This window comes from Taudactylus pleione, unplaced genomic scaffold (genome assembly GCF_031769625.1).
Source record: "Taudactylus pleione unplaced genomic scaffold, aTauple2 ptg000114l, whole genome shotgun sequence".
NCBI classification, from domain to species: Eukaryota; Metazoa; Chordata; class Amphibia; order Anura; family Myobatrachidae; genus Taudactylus; species Taudactylus pleione.
In genome coordinates, this window is record NW_028284516.1 from 16,787,501 (window position 1) to 16,801,088 (window position 13,588).

At 39.8% G+C, this 13,588-nt stretch overlaps 1 protein-coding gene across 1 annotated transcript in view; it reads left to right on the forward strand.

Annotated features, from left to right (window-relative positions):
• HNF4G (hepatocyte nuclear factor 4 gamma) overlaps window positions 1–13,588 on the forward strand; it is a 141,967-nt gene that overhangs the window by 99,103 nt on the left and 29,276 nt on the right. Inside the window, exons 2-4 of the mRNA XM_088471559.1 lie at window positions 2,631–2,802; window positions 5,991–6,085; window positions 11,942–12,048. Coding sequence (XP_088327685.1) covers window positions 2,657–2,802; window positions 5,991–6,085; window positions 11,942–12,048 — 348 coding nt within the window. The 5' untranslated portion in view covers window positions 2,631–2,656. The remainder of the gene's footprint in view (window positions 1–2,630; window positions 2,803–5,990; window positions 6,086–11,941; window positions 12,049–13,588) is intronic.

The following is a 13,588-nucleotide window of genomic DNA, read 5'->3' on the forward strand; positions in this document are numbered from 1 at the left end:
TTAAAATTATGTTCTTGACCTAATTCAATCATAAAAGAAACCGACAATTTTGGAGCGGTTTTTGGAAAAAGAATTCAAACCGTCTCTAGGCATATTGGTGCAAAACAATGTAGTGTGAATCAAGATTTGCAGATTAGCACATTTAAGCGATGTTCCTGTTGAGAAGTAACCTCTGTCATAGATTAAAAAAAATGAGATTATGCTAAGGAAAATATTTTATAGGGACAATGGGCGGGATTTACTAAGCATTGCATCTGCGATGCAGTACATCCCACCTCTCATCGGGTACATACAGCAGTAATGTACCTAGAATATTACAAAAGACAGCTTTCCCGATAAGTGCTGTCCTTTGCGATGCCCCCGGAGAAAGGGAATTCTGGGTTTATCACCTAGAAGTCCCTCTGGTGAAGCGGGCCACAGTGGGTGCTGGGAGGGATCTGATTGGTTCCCTCTCAGGAACCATAGGCTTCTATTGGGTAACGCCACCTGAAGATGTTGTTACCTATCAGGACGAAGCACCGGAATGCAATGCTTGGTACATATGGGATATGCAGTACAACTGAATTTTCGGGAGATTTACCGCATTTCCCTATTTAGTACATCTCGCCCAAAGTGTGAAATTGGCATTTGCATGCAAATGTGGAACTGTCACTCAAACAGGAAATGGGAATATTTGCTGCATCTATATTGTTAGAATTGTTGGTTAATATTTTTCAACTTTATCCTACTGTAGGCATTGCAGCAAAAACATTACATTTCTTTTACTATGCAATTACAGCAAGTATTCCTCTACCTGTAAAAAATTAAATAACATTTGTTAAGGTTTGTTACAAATCCCCTGTAGGGAATGCTTTCTCCCCCAACTCAGAAATAGCACTATCCCTGCTTTTGACCTTGTCAGGTGGGGTTTTAAGGGCGGCATACTCTGTTCTTCACAAAACAAGGTAAATTTACTATGAATCGTGTATGACCCATGTCTGTCCATTTTTAAACACAGGTAGGAACGATCAGATTTGGGAGCTATTTTTTTAATTAATTTGGGAATTTATCAAACTCCCATATTTGTCAGGATTGTATTTCCCGATGGTGTATGTGATCGTTCCTACCCGTGTTTAATCCCCATGTTTCCTGCCCTTGTTTCCCTCCTGAACAAGCACCCTGCACATATCAGTGAGATACGTGCATATTTTTTTTAAAATTAACCTTTTAGTCACACACACAAAAAAAAACATGATGTGTCCTGGTTTCGTAAAATACAGAGGAACCCTATACATTTTCCCCCCGTATTTTTAAAACCAGGACTTAGGGGCAACCATTATTAACCATTTATTGTACCCCAAAAATCAGAAACATACACAAATCACACTGATGTGTGTATGTCTCTGCTACTCACGCTTCTCAGGAGGGGGTTTGTAAGCTCCTTTTTTACACCATTTGGTTTTATTACACCCGTAATTTTTCATCACAATTTTTGTTAAATTCCCGTGTTGTATTCCTGTCTAGGGAAAGTACTGCAGTGTTCAGAGGATGGTGTATTAATTTCTAGTTGTATTTTCAGGTGCATTTTAACTTCAAAATGGGTCATGATGATAAATTCCCGTGTTTGGAAAAATGGCAATTAACCCCCCGTGATTGCAATCTCAGACCAACACGATTCTTAGCAAATTTACCTCTAGGAGTTTGGCACTAGGCTGTGACAATATAACCAAGCGCCACACTCCCACTGACATGTAGGCATTGCAGCAAAAACATTACATTTCTTTTACTATGCAATTAAAGCAAATATTCCTCTACCTGTAAAAAATGATCACATGTAAGTAGCTGCTTCTCCTTCATGTCAGCGACTGGTGCTCTGGGTTTTGGCACAGTGGGTGCTTACAAATCGTTCTGTCACTCATACAGGGCCTGATTCAGAGGTGGACACAGTGTTGATGCCAAACGCAAGAGAACAAGGTTTACAATCTGCGCATGTATTAGAGTCACACTGCTCATGCATCCCGGTGGTTACAGCCAAAAGTCGCAGAATGATTCAGATGCAGAGAGAGGCAATTTTAGTGGACTTTTCTGGGTGGTAACAAGGGGTGGCTAACCAGACCCAGGCATGTCACGGTCAGCTGGTGCATTCAATAGTGCGACCGATGGTGCAGCCGGTGCGGCTGATGGTGCGTCTTAATGCTCACATCGGTGGATTAGCCCCACAGTCGGTGGGCATCTCTGTACAAGTCCCATCGGCTGTGGTATTCACATAAAAATTCAGTCACAGCTGCATTAGTGGTCACCTCTGCATCAGGCCCACGGTGTCTTAGGCAGCCCCTGACCATTGGCAACTACCTACATTTTACCTAATGGTAGCGTCAGTCTTGCATTTGCTTGTGTACACTACCAAAATGGGTATCTATAGATTTATTAATGCATCGAAAAGATATGATTTGGTATTAAGGAATCAGATTTAACAGATAAATAAGTTAATTCCTCGTACCCCCATTAAAATACCCAATTTTATGTGTATGTAATTAGTGATGTTTATTATTATTATTATTATTATTATTATTATTATTATTATTATTATTATTATTTTCATATAGGTGCAGTCTTAATGTCTTAGATAATATGTCATTTTTTTTTTTTAGATAGTTCTCCTGGAGAATCAATCAACATGAGTGGTATTGACAATGGGATCATCAGCATATGTGCGATTTGTGGAGACAGAGCTACGGGGAAGCATTATGGTGCCTCCAGCTGTGATGGGTGCAAAGGGTTCTTCAGACGTAGCATCAGGAAAAGCCACGTTTACTCTTGCAGGTATTTTGCACAATTTGTTCATTTAATGGAAACAGATATCAGGGAAATATATTATTCAAAACAATCATGTATAAAAAAAACCTCACTGTAGGATTCAATATTTAAAGCTAGAGACACTACAGGGTATATTTACTTAGAATCGTGTCTGGCTGAGATTGCATTCCCATTGGTTTCCCATTATTTACAAACACTAAAGGTAAACACGTGTAAAAACACGATTCTATATACAAAACACGGCCAATCACACAAATAGAAGACAATACGCCATCAAACCAACTCGCAAGTACTTTCCATAGACAGGATTATAACACAGGGATTTACAGTACCAATAATTATATTTGCAAACACGATCAAACATGGTGCAAACTGAGTCAAAATAGAAGTTTGAAAAACACCACCTACTGTACTTACTGTATCAGCATGTACAGCAGAAGCACTGCACAGATGTGTTAGACTGTAGTTAAAAGAGTTAAACATTTTTTTTTTTAAATGGCGTAGGACCTGCCTGTTCTGGGACAAGAAAATAAGGGGGAAAACCATTGTGGGCTTTCTACTAATTTCACATTTTCCTATAATGAGCACTGGGCTGAACCAGCCAGGGTGGTAATGCCACAGCAGGGAGACACACAGCATGAGGTCTCCTTGCCAAAGCATTTTTCAGCTCCAAACTGGTCAGCCCAGGGCTGGCAATCCTGGGAAGTGGGTCCACGGCTGGTTATGCTTTTAGGGTGGCACCCCACGCAATTTTTTAAAAGAATATAACCAAATAACACACAGAAGCCTACACAGATCACACTAATCATTGCAGTGCTTCTGCTGAACATGCACATTTATTTCTGCCGAAAGCGACTGAACTAACACATGATCAAAAACAATTCCACACGCCAACGGAAAACACGATTCCATACACCATTGGAAAACATGATTCCACACACCATCGGAAAACATGATTCCATACACCATTGGAAAACATGATTCCACACACCATCGGAAAACATGATTCCATAAACCATTGGAAAACATGATTCCACACACCATCGGAAAACATGATTCCACACACCATCGGAAAACATGATTCCACACACCATCGGAAAACATGATTCCATAAACCATTGGAAAACATGATTCCACACACCATCGGAAAACATGATTCCACACACCATCGGAAAACATGATTCCACACACCATCGGAAAACATGATTCCATAAACCATTGGAAAACATGATTCCACACACCATCGGAAAATGCGATTCAGTCAAACATGTATCTTAGTAAATTTGTGTGTTAGATTTGTGAAAAACTCTCATGTGTCCCAGCAATGCACAGTGTGTTTCAATCTCGGACAGATATGATTCCTAGAAAAGACACCCCTAAGGACTTGATTCTGAGTTGGACGCAAAGCATGTTAGTCAGCTGCAGTCACATTTACTACCTTATGCTAATGCAACCCTTCTTCCATCTTCATGTATATGATTGAACATTCCACTGTTTTGCTGGCCGCAGTTTCAGTCATCATCATTTACATCGGCACTTGCATCAACCCCATGCTAGGTGCAAAAAATTTATCTAAAACAGTCATCCTTTCTGGATGGCTAAGTTAAGCATGAAGTCGGGTTACACGCCCAGAACACTCCCACATTATATGGGTGTATCTGTAATGGGGGCAGGGTGTACAGTGCACATGGGCCCATGGGTGGTCCACAGTGCACACCCTACACCCATTCACAAGACTTACCTCTCCATTTAGGCTGCAGATATCACTGGGATCAAAGTGCTAGTGCCATGTTTCCAGAAATATCACCAGAAACATGGTGCAGCACGCCATGTCTTTAGAGATCATTACAGAAATTATAAGGAAAATGATGCCCAGGCCATTTTCCCAGAGGTTAGTGCATGCAAAGTATACTCTGGAACAGAGGACTTGCGCCAATGAGAGAGGGCATGCCCCGCACGGAGACTACACACGGGCACTCCCCTGTCTTTATCCACCCCTGCCAGATGACATATCTGTTCCGTGAGTCTATAAGTAACTGCTCAGTTGCCACCCAGTAACTCACATTTCACGGCTACCGTAAGTCCACTTAAGATCCAACTCATACAGAGCTTCATGCCACTGAGGGTGCTTTGTGCATTGTATGTGCAGACCACATTTGCTGTTTTTAAGCATGCGCAATATGCGGAAAATTGTGATATGTGTCCATTTTTGCACTTGCGTCCCACTCAGAATCAGAAATGCCTGTTGATAGCTGTATCACATGCGGGTGACTGAGGGTTGGCACACACTTATTACAATGATGTTTGCCAGTACTAGCCAGCCACTTCTATTTAGCTGACAAATGCCTTTAATTGCTTTTCTTGTGCTTAAGACCTGACTGGGTATAGGTGTAAGTGTAATTGTAACCAGATGCTTTAGATTAATAAAATCCATTCACACACATGGAAGCATCCATACTAAGGTACAGCACAAAAACAAAAAATGTTTTTGTTGTATTACTGCTTATTTGAGTATATTATATAGTTACATGTCTCCAATTGGAGATAATGCAATCTATTGATTTTTTATCTTAATAAATACAAACAGTAAGAAGTATTAGTAGCATCTCATCATTTGATCAGGCAGAGAATTTTCAGGAAAGTTACATTATTTAGATAAGTTTGGATAAATAATGACCGTCATTTTTAGAACTATAATTAAGTCCATTCATAAATCGGGTCCAGGGTTCTCAAAGTGTTTGAAAGATCATAGACTTTGTCTTTTTTATTGAATTCTGCACTGTGTTTATTACAAATATTCCATGAACCCTCACATATTGGCAGAATGCTCCCTAGATAGACAATTTAGGAGAATCTCTATTCAATTTAATGCATCACTTCTTCTACTAACACAAGTCAAGGCAGAAGTAATTCTTCACAACGCCAATCTTCAAAGTCAAGATCCCCTCTTTTCTGTTTTCCTTTAAAAAAAAAAAAAAAAAAACTTTTCATTGAATACAGTATACTCTCAATATCTACTCCATGGAGCTCCTACTATACATCAGGCTTACATTTGTAACTCAATGTACAGGTTACATATCGCATGCTAAACCGAAACTTAGACACGTCTAGCTAATCCAGAGTTCTAGACTTGAGTCAGACACCTAGTCCCATATACATTAAGATAATGCTGCATTATTCCTTCCATTCTCTAGGTTTAGCAGGCAGTGTGTTGTTGACAAGGACAAACGGAACCAATGTAGATATTGTCGTCTAAAAAAGTGCTTCAGAGCTGGAATGAAGAAAGAAGGTATGTTTTAGCTGTGATTTATTTTTCCTCAATATATTTTGAACTTATAATTACAAAGTATGTTTAGATGGGATTTCTTTCCATTTTAGAACTTGATGTTCTATTCTAAATGACAGTGTACAATTACACTTACAGGCCATCGGTTCACTGCATTACAATAAAGAAAAGTTAAATGGTCTATATAATAATTGTGTAAGTTTGTCCCGTCAGTGTGTGCACAGTGGTAGCCTGGGCATGTGATCCAACGGTTTCCACTGTGCGTGGTCAACGGCTCAGCCTACAGAGAAAAGGACCAGCCACCAGTGTAGGTATGGGCATTGAATCAGAGCCACATGGGGAGGGGAGAAGTTGGTAGATACAGGGCTGAGGGTATTAGGCTGCAATGTTGGGGCGGTTGAGGAGGAAGATCAAGACAGGCTGCAACGGGGGTAGGCAAAAAACATCGGAGAAGGGATAGGGGCGTGCAAAGGTGCAGACTGAGGTGACCATGAATATGCCAGGTCCATTAAACTAGTCTATATGATAATATACTAAGGTATGTCCCGTCTCCTGCATGCATACGCAGTGGGAGCCAGGGTACAAAATAAAACAGATGTAATGTGAAATGAAAAAATAAAAACAATTATCTATGCAAACTTTGCAGGAGAGCTTGGTCATACAAATAATTCAAGCACCTGATAGTGAAAAATCTATTTTACGTAAAATATAGTATATGATGCTTTAATGGGAATTAATACATTTGCAATATATACATGCCAACCTGATCTTAAGTGGTGCTGTAAATATTTGATTATCATTAGCTATATGTTTTTTTTGCCAAAAATTAGATATGAAAAGTTTGAATATGTTTCTACAAATCTACATTAATTATTAACCTGTCCTCTTTAAATCCATCACGTAGAGAGGAATAAATGTAATATAAACTACCAGTAAAAAGCTTAATAATTTTTTTCCAGTTTTTATTGTAATTTCCACTGTTTAATTTGTCATTGTACACTGGTATAGAAACTATACTAATTATCTATCCTGTACACATATTTCCAACAATAACCACCCAACACACTTGTGGCATTCTTTCTACAATGAAAATCAAAAATTGTTCAGGAAGTTATTCCCAACACTGTTGCAGAAGCACCCACACATTTTTTTTATACTCTAACAGCTTAATGTTTAAATACTATGTACTATGTTGGGTCATTCACTGAACTTAAGTTACTTAAATCTCAATAAAAAATGGAAATACGGGGTGTTCTACAATGTTTGGCCTGTAGTAATAATAACCACACATAAATATCAATATAACTCATACTGGTAGCCTGCACTTCACTCTCACTGATGGATTGCCATTCTATAACACTAAAAGCTAGCTACACACTGTCAGATTTTTTTGCTCGGGGCGAGGAATGGGACGATTTTTTAAAAAAATTTAAAGCTCCAATATCTGTGCTACACATTATGCAATTTTTTATTAGAAGCTACCGATTTTTCACCGCACCACACATATTTTGCATATGTCCGCCCACAAGGAGGATGACATAGTGACAGGAGAACCTAGGGAATATGGGCAGATCATTGAGAATGCACATACACTGCTCGATATCGGGAAATTGAGGCAAAGATTTTTGTTCTTGAACGACAGGTCAGATAATGTGTTTGTGGATGTTTTCTAACTGTGTTATTGTTGAAACGCTGAAACGATCATTCATACACACTATACAATAAATGAGGCAGATCATCTGATTATTCGCAAATCGGCCCAATAATTGTATAGTGTGTAGGCAGATTAACAGTTGTTTCTCCCTGTCAGTAATATAATTGCATACAAAGTCTATAAAATGTATAGAAATATGGTTTAAACAGTGAGCAAATTAACTTGACTCAGAGTTATCACTTATAATGCTTCACATTCACATTTTTCGGGAAAAGATTATGCTTTATAATTAAGATAAATTCTCAAAATCCACCATGACCCATATTGTTGAGTCTAACCATGTAATGAAAGAGTTAAAGATCAAAGAAAGGCAGAGCCATGACATGCCCTTTATAGGGAACTCCAGGTTGAGACATCCACATACTGTACAGCCCTAATGAACACCGCAAACAATTGGATGGGCGAAACGCGTTGGAGACAATGTCTCTTTGCAGTGCATTAGAAGACGCCAGCCGGTGAGGAAGATCGTACACACTCACTGCCAAACGTCTTCTCCAAACCCCTGCTGACCATTGCTGTGCTATACATCAAAACAGCGGTAACAGGAGGTAAGAGGATCCCAAACCAACAGGTATAACCACCACTTGGCACACACAGATTTGGGGAATACTCTCACTCTCACACCTACTGAAGCAACATGATCCTTTGATCCACACAAGGTTGAACTATTTGCAAACTAGCCCGGCTTTAATGTACCTTGAACCGGGATCCCAGGTGGGCTGCCACTCCCTTCCAAACCCCAGATACTTCAGGTGTGCGCATCGGTACTTTGGAACCAAGGGAATATTAACTTTCACACACCTTTACTGGACTATGGATACATAAACTGGACTATGGATACATAAACTGGACTATGGATACATAAACTTTGAATAGAATGAGATATCCAAATATATTTTATTGCTACTATTTTAAAGTAATATTGTCATACCAAGCATTATAATTGATAACTCTGAGTCTGCACCTAATACACATTTTTTTCAATATTGTATGTTGTTTTTTTCATGGCAAAATAAAGTGTACCTGTGTTAAAGGCAGCACTAGGGTTACCCCAGAATAAGGACCCCGGAAAAATGGGGATTCAATATTTTTTAGCATTTCAATATAGGAGCACTCAGGACAAAATTTAGTTATTTATTAACTGATTTCTACAGGGAAACAATGTTTTAAATGCAAAAGGGTGGAAGATACCTCATGTGGTAAATTAGATTTGTCATTTGAAACAAACTAAGAAAACATTTTTGACATGATGTAAAAGTCCCTACTGATTACAATTGATTTATAACTGCTTTTTTTAAAGATGATGAGACCTATGACCAGTATGTGTTTTTAAATAGTTATCTCTACAGTATGTCAACTAGTCATTTTAAACATACAATGATCATGAAGAATTAAACATTTGTTTAAGCTATAAGTGTAAAATGGACTAAGTTTGAACTGAAGTAAAATATGAAGATATATATGGTAAGTAAAACATAATTATGATTTTTGTTAAAAAATAAAATAAGGAAACTTTTACACCATTTTACCTTTATTATACTTACATAAATGTTCACCAATATGTTATAACAGGGCCTGATTCAGACCCACTTGCGAGCGCATAGCGCTCGCAAGTGGGTCGATGGCCAGGCAGTGCGCACGCGCGGCATGCACGAGCCCCAGAGCAAGTGAGAACTTCAATCGCTCGGTGCTCGCAGCAAAACGGGGCAGCTGTCGATGTTCATTGACAGCTCGCCCCATTTTGTAGGCGGGTCGGGGGGGTGGCTGCACAAACGGAGGCATTCCCGAAGTAACGCCTGCCATTTGTGGGTGGCCCTACTGACATCACACGTGATGTCAGTAGTGAACTTCCTGCTCTATTAGAGCAGGAAGTTCACTGGAACTTGCGGTGGACGAGACCCAACCACAAGGGTCTCGTCGCAAGCCCAATGATCGCGAAAATCATGACCATCGCCAGGCCGCCCGCACAAGCTGTGGGTGGTCACCCATAGCTATGCGAGCGGCCTGAAGGCAGATTTAAAAAAAAAATAATCCACCCTGATTCAGAGCGAGAATTTTGTGTCTTTACCTGCAGTGTAATTAACATAAAACTCTTTGCTCATGGACTGTGGCCATACTGTACATCTGTGCTTGGATGTGAATCTCCTCTCTGTAATGGACTGTAGAAGTGATGTGCGGTGAGGTGAGGCAGAGCCTTTCCTGTCATACTGTACTTAGGCACACTCCAGAGTTTTGACTATAAAAATTATTAGAAAAATGTAGAGAAAATATTCTAAATATCTTCTTTGTATTATTCTAATAACTTTTATAGTTAAAACTCTGGAGTAAAAAGTGTATGCAGGTGAGGCACTGCCTCCCCTGTCTGCCTTTTCCACACATGCCTGATCAAAACACACCAAACTTCCAGCATTGTATTCTGCTGCACCTTTGTATAATGCCCACATGAACCCTAGGGTTCATATATGTATCTGTAAATCTGGATCTGATACTAACCAGTGCCTCCCCAGCCATTTACCTTACCGCACGTCACTGACTTGTTAATGACACAGTTGTAAGCTCCCCATGTACTTTTTATCTTTTGCCTGTCATAAGCAAATATAGGAACTAGGCCTGGAGTCCGTACACAGATATAATAGACACGTCTGTCAGCTTCCTTCTAGAGTTTAAGTACCAGTGCTGGATTTACAACAGAGTGACTGGGCCAGTGGTCCAGGGGCCCCTACACACAAGGTGGCCCCCAAACATTATTACATCATGAGCATCAGACTGGCCCACAGGGTGAAGGCTGCAACCACTGAGTCAGATGACAGCAGCACAGGTGGGAGGAGATGAGTGAGAGGGGCAAGGAGGAGGAAGAATAAGGTCCCAGGCAGCACTAATGACCAGGGCATAGCTGGTGGCTCCTTTAAGCATCCTGCTACAGTCTGCTAGGGAATAATCTGGTCCAATAATTCCTTCAAAAAACACCATCATCCTCATACAGTACATAGCATACATATGAGCAAAAGCACATAAATTACTGTCTATATATTGCCTTAGTTTAACATACTATACAATTCACACTGTTAAATAAAAGAACATTTCTACACCCAACCTATTATTTTCAGCAAGTAGCAAAACAAATCTGACTGATCTACTGTAGCAATCAAAACAAGAAAATAGACTGCACTAGATAAATGTCTAAAAACTAGAATAAACAAAGTAATCTTAGAGGCTCAGATAGATAAATAACAATTGTACTTTTGAAACATAATAACAAAAGGATGGACACGGTAAAACATAGAGTATTAGCACAGTATAAAGAGGTAAAAATAGAAGAATCCACAGTTTACTTTTTAATAAAAGCTGTGTAGAAACAATGTTGCTGATTAGAAACAGTTCTGGATAGATTCGATTAGTTCAAACGTAAATCCTCATAGAAAAAACTAACACGCTATAATTATGTCCGGTAAGAAAGTTTTAAACTTAAGCTAATGAGCAGCCAGTCAGTAAGTATTGCCTCTCTGTACTGTAAGCGGCTACAGTAATATATCTCCACTGCCACTAAGTATGTATCAGGGGGGACCTGTGAGCAGGTACAAGGTTCCACTTTCTGGCTCTTAAGGTCCCCACACACGGTGCGATAAAGCGGCCGATCCGACAGATTGGAACAATATCGCAGCTATATCGTTCCGTGTGTGGACATGATATCATCCACTGCGCGCTCCTGTGGGGTCATCCATCACTCCTCCAGTTCTTTCTGCATGTATGAGAGATCTGGAGAATCGGCGAACGATCCCATGCTGGTCTATGCGAGTGGGGGGTGGTGGCATATCGGGTGTACCCAGCTTTATCCTTGCAGGGCTACGAGTTCCAGGCTGATGGCAGTAACATAGTGTAAACGCTAATGAGGTGAAAGTGCTGTGTGGCTGCTGGTTTGGATTACTGCTGCCGTCCGTGACGTAGCATCGCTCAGTGTTGTGACCAAAGTATAAATTACATTTATGCCAATACTTTCTGTACATATGTTATAATTATAACATTAGCATTTCACAATATAATGTAATCCTGGCAGGGCATTCAGAAATGAAACAAATAAAAGCTTCACATTAAAAATATATATGTCACTAATAAGTAATGCTTTTTCAATTTAACTTTCTCCATAGCGGTTCAAAATGAAAGAGACCGGATAAGCACAAGAAAAAGCGCATTTGAAGGGAGCAGCATCCCGTCTATTAACACATTGTCACAAGCAGAGGCTCTATCACGTCAGGTACAGAAAACGTTTATGTCAAGTGCTGCGTGACCCTATACTCTATCTTCCACTTGTTTCCCGTAATGTGTCAATTTTCTCTTAAATAATATCATAGATTTTTGTGTAAATAAATAATTATTGCTAGAGGTAGAACTATCGCTCTGGAGTTGGTGCTGCTATTATGGGTTTTGGGTGTGTGGAGGCCTGGCAATGCCTATAACTCCCCTGGGGCTTCTCTTTGCTCTTAGAACATAAACATGAGCTGCTCTGGCTCATCCGCATTATGGAGCTTCAGCTGGGGCTTTGCTGCCTATGCACTAGACCCAGGCATACTCAGGAGATGCAATACTTACCTTCTTGTGTCATTCCCTCTCTGGGAGAAACCCAGAGAGGAGATGCAACTTGATACTTTGGGGGCCAGCAGTTAACAGAAACCTATCCAAAATAATGAATCATTGGAAGGCTCAATTTTATTTTAAATGATAAAATTAAGGCGGTAGGGTGGCAAAGAAAGAACAATCAGAACTCAGTAACACCATCTGTGACCACAAATCAAACATGCCTAGATGGGGGCCAACTGCCAGCCCATCACCTACAACTCAAGGCCTAGATTTGGGCCAACTATCAGCCCATCACCAACAACTCAAGGTATTCAAACTCCCCTTCCAATGACACACAAAGGTCCACCTGGACATGTTGTGCTGCTAACCCACGTACTGTGTTGGTGGGGTGAGCACCTTAAGAATTACCGGCAGATGTCAACTGCTACCGTTCCTTTTCATACCCACAACATAAAGCTGACAACTAAACCATGGTGGGAAAGAGGAAATTTCTGTAGGAAAAGGCGGCAATGTATTACAAAAGCAACTAGAGAACAATGAAACCCCAACCATAATTCCACCCTTAAAATAATACAAGCAATCTACCTAGAAAACACTCTTTAATTTCCAGCTAAACAACCTTGGGATTTAAACACCTCCAGACATATACAATGCCTTGTGTAATTCTTATCATTACATAATTAACAATGGTTGTAATGTGGTTAGCTCATGGTGTAATTAAACTAACTCATGATATTATAGATTTCCAGAGCAAATGATTACATTTCTTAACTGTACATTAACCTGTAATCTATGCAGATTATATACAAGATGAATACAAATCTAATTACTAATCACCCTGATTTACTGCATGCATTTAATTTTGCCAAACTTCAAATCTTAAAATCAGGATTACATGAGGGTGAGAATGAAAACAGTTGTGAACAATATCCTTATTTAGTCAACATCTGACATCACTAGTCATCAAAGAAGATTTTATTTTTCACTATGGTGGTTATGTGTAAGAGATGTCTGATACCCTCACCAGAAGTTGCTGTGTTTTAAGAGTTTGCCTTTGAATTTGCCCTTATGCAAGATGGCCTGTTTTGCATCAAGGGTATTCTTCTTAGATCCTGTTTCTACTGGTTTGAACTTTTGTTGGAGTATTCTGCCTGCTCAGCTCTTGCTACTTGTTGCTGTTGCCTTGAACTTCTGATCAACCTACTTGTGTACCGACC